Source organism: Syngnathus typhle, linkage group LG8 (genome assembly GCF_033458585.1).
Source record: "Syngnathus typhle isolate RoL2023-S1 ecotype Sweden linkage group LG8, RoL_Styp_1.0, whole genome shotgun sequence".
Taxonomy (NCBI): Eukaryota; Metazoa; Chordata; class Actinopteri; order Syngnathiformes; family Syngnathidae; genus Syngnathus; species Syngnathus typhle.
The window spans coordinates 6,407,346-6,422,297 of NC_083745.1; the positions used below are offsets into that span (position 1 = coordinate 6,407,346).

A 14,952-nucleotide genomic window follows, 5' to 3' on the forward strand; every position below is an offset into this window, starting at 1 on the left:
CGTGGAAAGTTGTGTGTGTATGTGTGACAGTGCTGCTTCCGCACCACTGGAACAAATTCAACCATAAAGAACAATGATGACTCAAATTATGCACCCGTTGTCTTTCTGCCAAGTATCATCAACTATTCATCTATTTCGAAGTGCACTCATTTAACTTTTTCTGGTTGTTTGGCTTCCAAAATTGAATGCCTTAAGCAGGCTGGGAATTGAAAAGTAACTCCTGAAAACAAACTGTCACGACAATTTGCCAATTCAACGAATCATGATTAGTTTTTTTTGTTTTTTTCTTAGACTCTTTTCCTCTTCTTGATATTTATCAGCAGTCAGGATGCACCATACACGAAACTATAGCAGACATCTGGCGAGGGCCTCTTTCTCGTTTTTAAAATACAGCATTGTAACCCACCACAAGTAGCAGCATATTGTCGTAGGAACACAACAGAAAAAAAAAATCATTTCGTGCCAGCGCATGAAGGATAATACGAAGATTCGATCAATCAGAATCATCACAAAGGCACAGACTTACAATAGCTATCATCAAACAATATTGATATTCTATACTAGTGCATTGTTAGAGATACCCTGATATTGATATTTCCCCCCCACACATCTATCTTTACTCTAATACGTTTGTTGATTGCTGTCTGTGCGCTCCACGTACATCAATTCATCCCCCTAGCCTGACGTCTCCATCTCTAAAAATTTTTCTCATCCCGCCTGTCGTCCAGCTCACAATAGCCTCCTAATTAGCTATGTTTATCTTTCTCTCCTTCTGTTTTGCTCTCTGTGTGCTCGTACTTTCATTGCGCTGTGTTTGGGCGCCGTGGGAGACGTTGCTGCTAAATATACACTTGAAGGAAGCTTTTTATTTGGAGGTTGAGGATGAAGGGCTTGAGGGTGTGAATTAAAAAACAGGGGGTGATGTAAATATTTGGTTTTGGACTGTTTTACTATTTCCTGCCCTTTTTGTACAGATAGATTGATAGACTGGACAAATCTTTGTGGAGAATTGGATAAAAACATGCTTCACACCCCCCACCACCACCACTACACACACACTTCTCCACCTGGCTTTCATCTGCGAGCACCTCTACGACCTACTTTCTCTGCTTTTTACCTCCACTCCCAAACAAAAAGAGCCTCAGAAAAGCTCTAGGCATGGCATTTCACACTGAGTAAACATTGGCATTTCTTTCACTCTACCCAAATACTTTTGTGCTTTTCCATTGCATGCATGCTGGGTCATTCCAGGTGGAGGCAGTTGTCTTTTTTTTGTTTTTAACTTTTCTTTTTTTGTTTGCTAGGCAAGATGAGTGAAAATGATGAGTGCGCCATTGTTTTTCAAATGTATTCTGTTTCTGGAATTTACTTGACTGCAGGCATTTTATCTACCGTATTTTCCGCACTATAAGGCGCACCTAAAAACCTCAAATTTTCTCAAATGGCGACAGGTAATCAGGTGCGCTTTATATATATGGACCAACATTGAGCCACTACAGCAGGCGTGGCCAAAGTCCGGCCCCCGGGCCAAATGTATATATATTATATATAGACAAAGTTTTAAAATGGGCCATTCATTGAAGGTGCGCCTTATAATCCAGTGCGCCTTATATATGGACAAAGTTTTAAAATGAGCCATTTATTGAAGGTGCGCCTTATAATCCGGTGCGCCTTATAGTGCAGAAAATACGGTACTACAAATCAGGGAATGCATTAACTGGAGGTGGGTCAGTGCTACTCGAGGAGAACCTTTTAAGACTGCCCACCATTTTGTCATGGCTTTATGGCATATGGTGTCGGCACATGAATTTGCTGTCGTAATTGCAACGTTAGTATGTTGTTCCTTTCCCTCGACTCATTCATCCAATCACAGACGTCTGCATAGTCTTAAAACTTTTGCAACAAACCATTTAACACAACAGCAGGTTTGCTCCAAGAAACTATTGCAAATAATTTCCTCATTCAGTATTTTTTTTTAATCTTATCCCATATACTGTAGCACACACAGCAACCTAGATGTAGGCTATTAAACAAATTGAACAGGCCTGGACGATTTATTCCTGGCTTTTGTTTGGGATGTTTGTGTTAATGTCGTCACATAAAATACCGCGCGGAGAGAGTGCCAAAAAAAAATGCAAAGTGAATGCAAATAAAGTCATCTCCCGACAAGTGTTTGTAAGATGTGCGGCATCCTACGAAAACAAACGCGAGGAAAGGTCAAAGTGCTGACTGTGTAATATTCCCACAGTGTGAGTGAGACCTTGTGTATTTAGATCCCACGTGAGGTGAAAGCCAGAAGGGGCTGAGTCATGTCTTGCTCACTTAGGAAGGCAGATGGAGACGCAGGTGTGATTTGATTTGATTTTTTCTAGATTCAGTACGTCTGTGTTTCTGAGCGTGTGTGTGACCATAACATGCCAATTTCATGCCAGTAAGTCGTGTGGCGCACATGCGTGAGCTTTTTCTACACAGCTTGTGAAACATTTGACACTCGTGAGAGGATGGAACCTCACATATGCCTTGATTTCCACTTGATTTGTTTTTTTGTAGAACTCCTCACTTTGCTTTATTTCCTATGTGACTGGTAATGAGCTCTGATACCGATCAAGGCGTATGACATTTTTGTTTACATTGCGTAATAAGGTTCTAGCTGCGATTTGTCTTTCTGGATCATAGCTGAATGGATGGAAATAGATATGGAAAGAAAAAAACAAACAAAACAAAATACTTGGAATGTGAACAGATAATTATCTGCTGTCTACCGTGACCATTACGTGCCAATCTCGCTAAGAAGTTGGATCGACAACATGACGCCAGGGATGGCTTTGGCCACATCAGCATGAAAGCAGGAGTTACGAATATTGAGTCATTCCTTGATTTGTAAGAAAAAAATTGTGAATTAATTAATCTTTAATTATCTGGGGCAGCGCAGCGGTTGCAAAGCCGTTTGTCGTGTCATTCTGCAGGAAACTAAAGAAGTGACTGCAGTACTGACAGTACTGAGGTTTTGATCTTTACTTGTTATTTGTCTGCAAATATGTCTTGACGGCTTTCTTTTCTTTGGAACTATAAAAAAAACACACACAGATTCTTAAGTCTGCCTCTGCCTTGCTGCATTTAAATCATTTTAAATTAAAAAGTCTAATCTCTTTCTTTGAAGATGATTGCCTTGGGGGGGGCTCTCTACCTATTTTATCCATTACAAATTTGCACGTTTCTTAAATCATCTACGCAATTATGCAAATATTTGCATGTTTTGGCTGGTTTGCTGACTGAGCTAAATGGCCCTTAACAACCAGGCAAGGTCTCCTCTCACAGTTTGTGTGGCAGCATGAGAATTTACCGCCTTGTTTGATTTGTTTTTCCACCAGCTGTGTGTCCGCACTGTGTGCGTGTTAAATAAATGGGGCACACAATGTTATATGCTGAATCATTCCACTGACATCTATCACATTCACACCTTGCTGTTGTTTACATATTGCTCGGAGTCATTAACACAGTCAGCTGTGTCTTTGATGCAAGCACGCATCCAGACCCATGAAAAGCTCAACTTAATACCCAGACACAATCCTCCGTGCACACTCGCACACATTCAGAATGCACTGCCCTGTCCAACCATTGCCTGCAGTAGTCCGATACAGAGCTACTTGGCAGCCCCTGAAGCTCACCAGAAACGGCACCATCGCCTTTCTGGGGAGAATTACGGCCCACAAAAACCACACGAGTGATTCAACAACATATAAATCCCCATGGGCGCTCGGCTGCCTTGGCCAAGCTTCAGAATGGATGGGCCAGCCGGGTTTCACCGGAGGGAAATCAGATTCTACGTATCCCGTATAGTCAAGTACAGCCAAGGACGTCATGACCCATTTTCACCTGCAAGTTGCTATTCTATCACGAGAATTCAAAATTGAATCAAATAAAATGTAGGGCAAAATGAAATATATCATCTTTCTTCAATTCATAGCTTTCACTCTAAAAAGATTCTCTTGAAAAATAGGTGGTTGAAATTACCTTCATGATGATATCTGATGCCATCATGTGTCACAGTAGATGGCATCTGTAAAGCTGACATTTTATATAAGATCATCCAAATAATAATAATAATAATATAATAATAATAATAATAATAATAATAATAATAATAATAATAATAATAATAATAATAATAATAATAATAATAATAATAATAATAATAATAATAATAATAGCAATGTTAAAAACAAGTTGCTGTAATCAGTGCATCAAGCGTAACAAATCTCAACATATATAATTTCCCTGCCAAAAAATTACAAAAGAAAACCACAATGTTGGCAAACATTTGCGACCTTGGATGCACATTTTGCTAACTTCCCTCAGTGGGATAAGTTCTTAATTTGAATTGATGAGCTTTGACAGGTAAATACATGAACATGACAAATGATGACTGAAATGTCCAATGCGCACTCGGGACGAGGACTGATATATTTGCTTCAAATTTCCTTCAAATTGGTTTCCATTTGACAGCGCCAAAGATTGGCTGTAGACAAAAATACACAAACACAACAACTGCCTCTTTGGTGAAGGTAAGACACGCACAACATACCGGATTGTCCGGCCTGAGTCGCTTGGAAGGTGGTCCTCCATCCTCTGGGTGGAGCATATAAAACAGACGCACTTTGTTGGCATGTTTCTTGCTCTTGAAGAGAGACAAAAAAAAAAAGACAGAAAGTAAGAGTCAGATTTAAATAATATTTTAGCCCCACTCTAACTGTGGTTTATCAATATAACTTTTGAATTGTCTCTGGTATGAAACAAACATGTCTTGCCTAATAGTTGTTGTTTTTTTAAATAATGAGTCTGAACTGTTTCAAGCAGAAACACAGCACTTGAGGCTGTGTTCAAAATGACAGTGAGCTGTCCTTGAAGCTGCTCACTGTCACTTTAATGCAGGACAATGAAAATCAGCGGAAAAGCGCTGCGGGCGGATACAATAAAATAATAGCATGTGTTTGTGGCCAAGGTTGACAGAGCCATTTCCTGCTATTTGTAGGATTCGATTATAGCAGGGTCTGACCTCGGATAACCTCAATTGTATTCAGTCATATGATGTCCCTGCATCTTGTAAAACTAAAGCTTTGATTTGTGATATCGTATCCTTGTACGCCACGATATCATAACACTACACCACCATGCTGTCCAATGTCACACTTGACATTGATTTTGTGTTTTTCATGTTGTAAAAAATTATCGCACGATTGCTGTATCTTGATACTACAAGTATTATTACAAAAAGGTTACAAAACTCATAATTTAAGAAAAATGTTTTGATATATTTTACATTCATGCTGTTGCAGTTGCAAGACAATCTAATTTATATAAACAATCATTTGAATGCCTAGTTGTTTTCTGAACACATAAGCACTAATAAGAATGAAATTACACTCCCAGATCAATAAACATTTATGTTAAGAGTAGTAGTATCATTAAAATCTTAACGATACCCAACTCGATTCATTTGTATCAATATTGCTGGTGGTTCTTTCCCAATAGATCAATTATTAGATAATTGCTATCTTCCCGCCTTGAGAAGAGACTCATTTGAATCAATATATTTTTATTTCCATGTATAGAGTAATGGTAAAACCAGAGCCAGAATTCAATTCGAGGCAATGAGTTGCGATTTTTAGACAGGTAATAAAAGAAGGCAGAGCAACATATAAAGTCATTGAATGGCCAAATTTGATAAGGCATTGTACTTGCTGCTCTGCAGCATCGATTAGATCCTCGACCCTTGGAATAGTATACCCCCCCCCCCACACCTTCCCCAACATCTCCCATGCGCCTTCCATCTTGTCAGACTACTTTAATACATTTTGTTAGAACTTGAGTGTGTTGTGGGTCTCCAGGCATCCTTGTGTTTGTACATAAATGGTCATAGTTGATGGCTGTGGCGCGGCGGCTAAAAGCGAGACGTCGTAGCACCATGGCTGACCCTCAGCGCTTCGACCGCCACTAATGGATCAAGCTTGTCTCACAAAATCAAGTTAGACCAACCAGTTGGAAGGACAGAAGGATGGCAGGGTAAAAATATCTTCACTCTGTGTTCCTAGATAGCAACCGAGGCTTGGTTTAAAATAGAAAATAAACAGAAGCTATTAATCCACAACCATACGGACTGTATAATTTATAAATATTGAGTCAACGAATAAGGCTCTTACTTCTGTTTTCTGGACACAGAAAATTAAACTTTGTTTCATTTTAATTTTATATAATATGATTATGTAATGAAAAGACAGGAACATTTTTTTTCAACACAAAGCGGGTATAGCCCGGGGCAGGGTGAAAGAAGCCTTTATCTTTACATAGATTACTGTACCTCAATCTATCACCATCATTCACACTTTACATTGACTGACCTTGCTATTACCGCACCCTCTTGTGTTGGAAATGCAAAGCAAATGAGGATTTTGCATTCAAAACTGTCGCATTGATAGCTGAGCTGAATTGTTGGAAGTGTGGCTTGAGAATCCAGTAATTATCCATGTATTGTTCATTACTGTTGATTGTACCTTGAGGGAAAGGCATTGACTACGACTCCATCATTCTGTCGATTTGGTCCGTGGAAAGAAGTAGCGGGCACTTTTAAGCCTTCTTTTGGACCAACATGTGAAGTAGCTTTTTGGAAAACAGTGACATGTGATGTCAGTTGTTCTGCTGCACGTCTTCTTTAGACAACAGGTTCCTGTGCACATTCTTGAGAATCTTGGATGCTCCACTCCAGGAAGGTCACATCTGTCCAATTTCCATGACCGCAGTAACTCACCAGCGCCTGGAGGGAATTTAATTACATCCCGAACAAATGTTGACCTTACTCAAGGAAACACTCTATGGAACTTGGTTATTCCAGGTCACTGCAACCTTGGAAATGGGCAGTGTTATAGTATTTGATAGCAAGCTGGTGGAGGTAATCCGCTCAGTTGAGTTTGGCTGAGATCCCGACTGATCTAACCTTGATCCTCTAATGCAAACTTGACTTCTTCAAGATATACTTGTATTTGTGTTGACTCATTGCAACGATGTTGTGTGTGTGTGTGTTCCTCTAATTAGCATAGTTGCTACACATTCGAGCATGCGAACACACATTGTTGCCGTCTCTCTAGATAAGTGCTTGTCCTGATTAGTTTCCTTGTTAATCCCAATTGTGCCTTGTAATCAAGAAAGACCCCGATGCATGAATGTAGCATGTGTGTGTGCGCACGTGCACATGTGCACTTAGTAAATATAGGACAGGGCTGATTATTTAATGGCTATTCATTAAATTACTCTCAGGGAGTATGCTGAGAGGTAGAGCACATTAAAATAAATAGTGTCTCTGTGTATGTGCTTGTTTCTGTGCCATCCCCAACCATTACCATTAAGTCTATGGATAATAGATGAGCTCTGTTTGTCTGTACAAATGAGCCCAGTACAAAGACGACCGCGCAGGAATTTTTTTTTGTTGTTGTTTTGTGCGTGCAGTTGCTTTGTGTTCACTCATCTTGCAAATGAGTCGTGCCACACAAAAAAAAAAAAAGCCAGACAGACTTACCTCATAGTGTGCCGTGCGCTGAGACTCGGAGATGAGCTGGGCATTGCAGATGTTGCAATAACTCTCTGTGAATAAGCCTCCGTCCACCACAGACTTCATCTTCATTGGAGACTGCGTGCAAACACACCAATCACGAATAATCAGACTTGTAAGGCGAGAGGTACAAAATGATAGATGTACCATCAATTTATTTTTGCTTCAGTCTTGGGAACAATGGCCTAAAGTGCTGACTTGTATGGCTGCACTTAATTTAGCGAGAAACTTTTTAATCATTGCGTCATCCCGTGAATTTATTAGGGACATAATGAAAGGGGCATTAAGATATATCGAGTCATGTTTGTATTTATGAGTACAGTAATAGATTGCTGAATGTCATGTTTGCATTGGAAAAAGTAACTCACATAAATAAATGGTATTACCTTGTATAGTGGATAGGCGGGCTTTAATTACTCAACTGCAAGTTGAAGGGCGTGTCACTGAGAGTCCCTAATTTATACATAGTTTTGCATATTTTTTTTTTATATTGTTGTTATAAATTTTGCCATCATTTGGACATGTGCTGCTAAAAAACAAGTGTGTTAATCCGCCCTGAGAAGCCTAATAGAGTCTGCCATTGTGAATTCTTACCAGCCCCAAATTGTCTCAATGTTTTAATGATGTACTTGGAGATCCCGTGTTGAATTTTCTATTCACTTCATTATATCTGCCATGCAATGCGGTGTTCTGACAAGGTTAAGGAGACTAACGGATCTTTAGGGAGTGATCTGGGATCATCAACTGCTTAGATCTTTGCCCCAAGGAAGATCTAGATGCAAGGTGTTTGTGGGGGTAGAAATGGTACATAACCAGGAAATATGGATGCTTCAGAAGTCACCTGTGCAATACTGCCATTACCTTGAAACGATTGATAATCAAAATGTCACTGATGTCATTCCAGAAAATTGACTCGCCAGTGACAGGAAGTAAAAGTCTTTATCTCATGTCGAGTGTGTAATTGCTTCCCACCAATATACGCCACGTGAACACGTATGTGGAGGCTTTTAATTAGCCCTCTATATTTTCCCCATGTGTTTAGAGCACCACGGACCTTTCAATTAATTGCTCACATGCTGTATAGACACTTCCATTAGCTTGCTCAACCCACAAGACCTTCAAACGAAGACATTAAATAGATTTGCTGATGCTTTCCGCCTTGAGCTGAGTGGAGAGTATGAAATATAGTATTTGAAACATTATCATTTGATATGATTGTGACTGCACAGTTAATGGTTGGGCTGAGTCGCTGTATGAAATTTGGAGAACAGCTCGGCCTCTGGCACGAGTCAATTTCGGCGAGTCATCTTCAGCGAAAGCTGATCTTTGCCGTCATGCTATACGCTCACATTCATCGATTTAACTCGAAACCGTGTTCACAGTTATCAGTTTGTATTGACCAGTCAGACGTAGAAAGTATTACAACATATAATGAGTATGTTTGTATTGGAATAATTATAATAATGAAGATGATGGTGATACTGATGATCATAATGATAGTTTTGATGATGTCACTGATGATGATACTGATGATAATGTAATGATAATAATATTAATAATGATGCATCAGATTTATATATGACTTATACACTCCAAGACCCTTTACAGTGGCTCCATTATTCATGCACGCACACATACACACTCTGGTCGTGATAAACTCTATAAGTAGCCAAAGATGCCCTAGGGCAGGCTAACCACAATAATAACCGCATCAATTTCCATTGTATGTATGCACAAATAGTACAATGTATTACTACTACTACATTACTAAACTCTTACTCATACATGTAACTTCTCAACTGGTTTGAGATCAGCCAGGCGACAAACTGCCTAATTAGAAGCTGGAGTGACAGCAAGAACAGCCTTATCTACTTAATATCTCCATTACTTATGAATATCACATGCGGGACGTGAACGGCAGTTTAATTAATAGAGCCGATGTGTTGGTGGGATTTGCGGAGATGCGTGACCAACGAGAGCGGAGGGATTAATGAAAGTGAGGGAAAAGATTGGTGGGGAGATGAGTGAGGAGATGTTCTCGTCATATTTTACTGTTTTGAATTTGAAGGCACTCAAATGCCAGATTATGTCGCTCGCAGAAAATCTCATTTTATTGTGACATTATGGTCAATTTGGTAAGCAGCATGAACAAAACACTTTGTGTGTTGCTGTCTCTTTAGCATAAGCGGGTTCTTTAGTCAGAGCAAGCCGAGAATCAATCTTTAATCTCATCTTTTTAGTCCTTTTGCCGCATCATTTGCATTTAGCTCTCGCTCAAATGCATTTAACGAGGGCAATGCAAATTGTGGACTTAGTGAACCTATTTTTTCAGTCAGGCTCTGATTCAGGGTCCAATTTGAGCTCAAAATGACCTTTAATACTCTTGCAAGACTTGAATTTGAAGACGCCGAGGCACATTTGCAAATGGGTGGAGAAAATAAAAATACAGCAGAACTTCTAAAGTCAAACACCCACTTGCAGATTTGGAATATATTCTAAAAAAAAAAAAGTTCAGAAGGTTAAAGAACCCAACAAATCTCATGAGACAAATTAGTTCAGACCAGTGTGCCTCAATTCTTGCCGTAATAATCCTTCTTTTGTTTTAAGATCAAGTTTCACTGGACTCAAGTTATAAAATATAAGCAACATTAAACAAGCCAATAATCCCTCTCATAGTTGAGTAAATAAACCGAGCCCCAAGCGGAGTACGGTTATTTACATTAGAACTTGAAACTGAGAACACGTGAGTTTAATTAAGGACACGAGATGGACACGATAAACCATCGCTTAAAAAAATAGCCCTAAACTCTAATTAGATACAGCGCTGAGCAGGGAAAAAGAAGATTAGCATGCCAGCCAGATCCAGGCGCCTGAAGACAGTCAACCTTAAGCGGATTCTCTTTTTAAGACCACATCAATTATTTAACATGAATATGAACTCTGAGCCTCCTCGCTGAAATCTCAGTGCTTCTGGCCCATTATTCATTAAAAAGCTGTCACTGCATTTGGAGGTGGCTTTTATATCGTTCTAATAACCGCTCAGGTATTTTTCCACTACCTGTGCTTTGGAGTTTCCATTTTGAATTTTAACATCCCTTGTACGCTGATAGCTCTGTTTGAAACGGAACACCTCTTGTTCAGCGAGATATCTACATTTTTAACGCAATAGGAAGGATTTGCATAAATACTGGATGGTCCGAGTTCACTTCTAATGTCGGTCAAACTTTTAGAGAAAAATATGAGGCTGGACTGTTGGGGTGGACATAGTTCCCTATCGGGGGGGCCATTTAACAGTCTTTAAAACAACTTTTACCAAATAATAGAACAATTATCCAAAACGCTAAATTATTACCCTAATCTGTGGTCTTTTTGTAGCAGTTGCCCTGGGGGTTTATTTTTCTGAATTTCACGGCACGAAGGCTCTGCAGAAGAAGCACAGCAGGTGATTGCAGTACTTTTTACCAAGTTCATCGAGGAAAAAGCTGCTGGAGAACTTCACTGCAATGTCTTTCTTTTCTTTCACAATTTCTGTAGTTTTTTTTTTAATGAATTGAAATGTCAAATTATGCAGCCAGAATATGAAATATTGAGCCCAGTGTGTGAGCCAATGACCTGTTTAATGACTCACTCACGAGACCAACAAGCTTGATAATTTGAAACCTCGTACACTGCAAAAGCACTCGGCAGTGACACTTTGAAGGCTGACATCACAAGCGGCTCACTTTCTTGCTCCCCCTTCGAAATATGTGTGCACCAAGATGAACAAGAATCCCTTTTACGCAGAAGCAATCAAAGGTTCCAGGCTGACTCTGGTAATAAAATAAAAAAGGAAATTCTTCAAAGGAATCCAAAAGCTAATTCATTGCATTTGCATTGCAGCGAGTTCCTTTGTGCTAAATACAGCAAACTAATGCAAATACAGACGGGTATAAACAGAACTCTGAAAAATAGGAATACAATGTAGACGCTGAAATAGCTGACACAAATAGAGTATTAGGATTTCTGTATGAAGAAATAGCTTTATTTCAGAGGTGTTATATTCAAAACACTTCTGAATTAAATATATATAATATACATATATGCATATATAGGGACTAAGCGGTACAGAAAATGGATGGATGGATGGATGGATGGATGGATGGATGGATGGATGGATGGATGGATGGATGGATGGATGGATGGATGGATGGATGGATGGATGGATGGATGGATGGATGGATGGATGGATGGATGGATGGATGGATGGATGGATAATATACATATATGCATGCTCAGTAAATACACACTTTTTATGGCAACGTAATCTCAGCTCAAAATGAGTTTTTGAGTTAAAATTGAGAGCTAGCATTAAGAGACAGTCGACTTTAACTTTGGAATAACAATGATAACAAGTACACCTTTTCTCATTTAAAGTTTTCCAAACTCTAGCCTGACTTTTGATCGGAGCTCAAACTGTCACTCCAAATAACCTTTCCTGGGAAATGACAGTTAACACCTTTACTCTCAAACTTTTACTGCTCCTGTTCACTGTTTGGCCTTCCTGTGGTGCTCGCCTGGCCTCAAGTGTAGTGATTATTCATGAGAGACGGTCCAAGCTGGATTTATCTACTCTCAAGAAAGACCTACTGTACTGCATTTTGCACTCCGACAGTGGATCGTAGAGGATCATGAACCAAAGCACTCTGATCCATTCTTAAATTATTTATGAGCTTTTTGATGCCTATTTGCATTTAAAGCATTTATTCATCTTCACAATCTGGAAAGTCAAAAAAATTCTTGCTGAGTTGCAGGGGAAAGAATTTTAAAAAACATAAATCCATCATTTAGCAGCATACGGAGAATCACCTCTATGCAGTATGTGGGGCACAACAGGATATTTACAGCAACCATTTGTTCCAGTGACGTAAAACTCCCGAAATCTTTATGTGAGATAAAATGGCGCTCTTGTGATCCATCGGCAATCATAGTCAAATAAATGCCTTGATTCTGGTGTTCATCTTTTCGATGATGCGCAGCTTTACTACAGTACACCTGCTTGAGCTAAGACATTATAATACAAACAGTCCATTTGAGAAATAAAAAAACAATAGCAGTCGAACAAAGGTTGCTATTGATATTTATGAATGTCTTTTCATCAGGGGATAAAGCGTTGGAATAATATAACTAAACAATCTGCTCTACTTTTGCATTCATCGTTCTCCAAACTCATTCAGACATAAATTAATATGGCATATTTTTACATCAGCAGTGGCATGGAGATTGGAGTTCGGAACCTTCTGGAAAATTAAATATAAAAAAAAAAAACGATTCTGGCGGTGCATTGATACTCCCATGTGCAGTCTCCTTATGCATCTCCTCGGCTTTGTATGAACTCGGCTAATTGTGTCGTGACTAAGTATCGAAAGAACGTCATCTTCCCACTTGTAAGAGATTGAACAGAGAATCCCAGCTTGTCTTCTCAGCACCTCCATTTATACATTCTCACTTCACAATCCTTGACAAAATGTTCCTCCCGTTGAGGTGTTGTGGGTATTCACTCAGTGGTATTAATGGCAGATTGTCTGCTTGGAGCTATAATGTGGACTCCTTAGACGGTGAATCGGGACTATTTTTTATTAGGAGGGGGGTCTAGTTAAATTGAGCCCATCTCTGCCTCCCTGTGTGTTTAGTAACAGACTCCTCGACACGCAGACTTAATGGGGGGTAGACATGGAGCTGTTATGCTGCTCTAACATATGGGAGAGGATATACTGGATGGCTACAAAACTGCTGGGGTCTCCATATTCTATTAGCGACTAATTGCTTCCTTTTATAGTGTGTTTGGTTGAACTTTTCTGGCAAACTTCTTAGAAGCTGTGGGGCACTTTTAAAGTAGTGCTTTTCACACCCACATTCAATATCACATCTGTATGGAATGTAAAACTCCAGGGGTGCAAACTCAACAAAAGTGATTAAAGAAAAGCAATAAAAGTAACCCTCCCCAAAAATAAAAAGTTATGGAACAGAAATGCAACCGTCAAGGCTTTCTTAGAGTCGCTGCGTAATACCAACACATATTTGTTTTGATAGGTAGTCAGTGAAGTCATCATTCAATATTTTCATGAATATAATCCCCCACCAAACCTCCAAAGTCTTTTAAAGGTTATTGAAAATAAAAAGATTTCATTTGAGGCACATAATAGCTCAAGCACCGGCTTGGTTAAAAATGAATAAATATTGGATAAAATTGAAATTGGGAAAATTTTGTAATAAGTCTCTTGCAAAACCCTCAAGCCTCAATTATTGCATCACCCCATTAGCAAACTGAAACAGGCTCTTTGTGAGGGGACACAAAGCCAACGTGGTGTAATTTATTTGACAGCCTCCCACTTTCTACAAATGCGGTGCTTGAGCTTTAAAGCAGCACTGTTGTAAGCTTATATAAATAGAATCTGTCGCCAGACGACTGACAAATAATGAAACGCTGTGGTCCTGAGACACGCCCACGGAGGTCCTTGTAAGATCAACTGTCAATCACAGAGTTCCAATTATGTCATTGTAAATTAGTTGATGTACCTGCAGGATTTTTCAAAGTGCGGAACAATCACTAAAACATGTGGAAACAAGTCTCATTACCAAGTGCAAGCCTGAATCGATGTATCACAGCACGAATAAAGTTTTTCATATTCTCAATAATGATCAATATTAGCTATAATAGGTATTTTGGACATTGAATTTTCCATCTTTCTATTCCCCATTCGTAATATTCTTTTTGCAAGCACACTATCTCACTCTGCAGTTTATGCAAAATGTGACCTGACAGAGTCAGAGGGCAACGTGCTATTGATAAGTATGAGTTTCATAAGGACACGCTTAGATCAGAGCGTCATACATTACCACAGCGGAGTGCATTAAATAGGGCATGACCTTGCAGCCCCTAGCATCTATGAATAGCTAACTGTGTGTATGTGATGTCTACTCTTCAAGACATGCAGTAATGTTGCCTTAACTGAATGCAAATCTGTACATGTGTTTTTGATGCTTGTAATTCTTGGCTTGGCTCCTGAGCAGACTGTCTTGATATTTTTTTGTTGATGTTTTTTCTAAGGAAGATTGAGTATGTGGCCATGGAAATATAATGGCTTGGGGCGTCACACGTATGAGACATGTTCTGTGTCGAAATCATTTGCTTCATTTGTGAACACAGCGTCTTTTGTTACCATGACGACTGAAGGCTCTCATCGGTAAATGTGCATTGGAGAAGACTCCAAGGTTTTACTGGTAGAATATTGAGAGAGTAGCCAATTGAAAGACAACAGAAATATTTTAACTTGTGGAACCAGTAGTTTCATACAGTACGGTTTGTTTCT

General features: G+C 39.3%; 1 protein-coding gene across 1 annotated transcript in view; it reads right to left on the bottom strand.

The window, feature by feature from the left end:
- Window positions 1-14,952, bottom strand: part of zgc:171482 (zinc finger protein) — a 39,471-nt gene that overhangs the window by 19,165 nt on the left and 5,354 nt on the right. The window contains exons 2-3 of the mRNA XM_061285734.1: window positions 7,571-7,681; window positions 4,586-4,678 (exon numbers count right to left, since the gene is read on the bottom strand). Coding sequence (XP_061141718.1) covers window positions 4,586-4,678; window positions 7,571-7,681 — 204 coding nt within the window. The remainder of the gene's footprint in view (window positions 1-4,585; window positions 4,679-7,570; window positions 7,682-14,952) is intronic.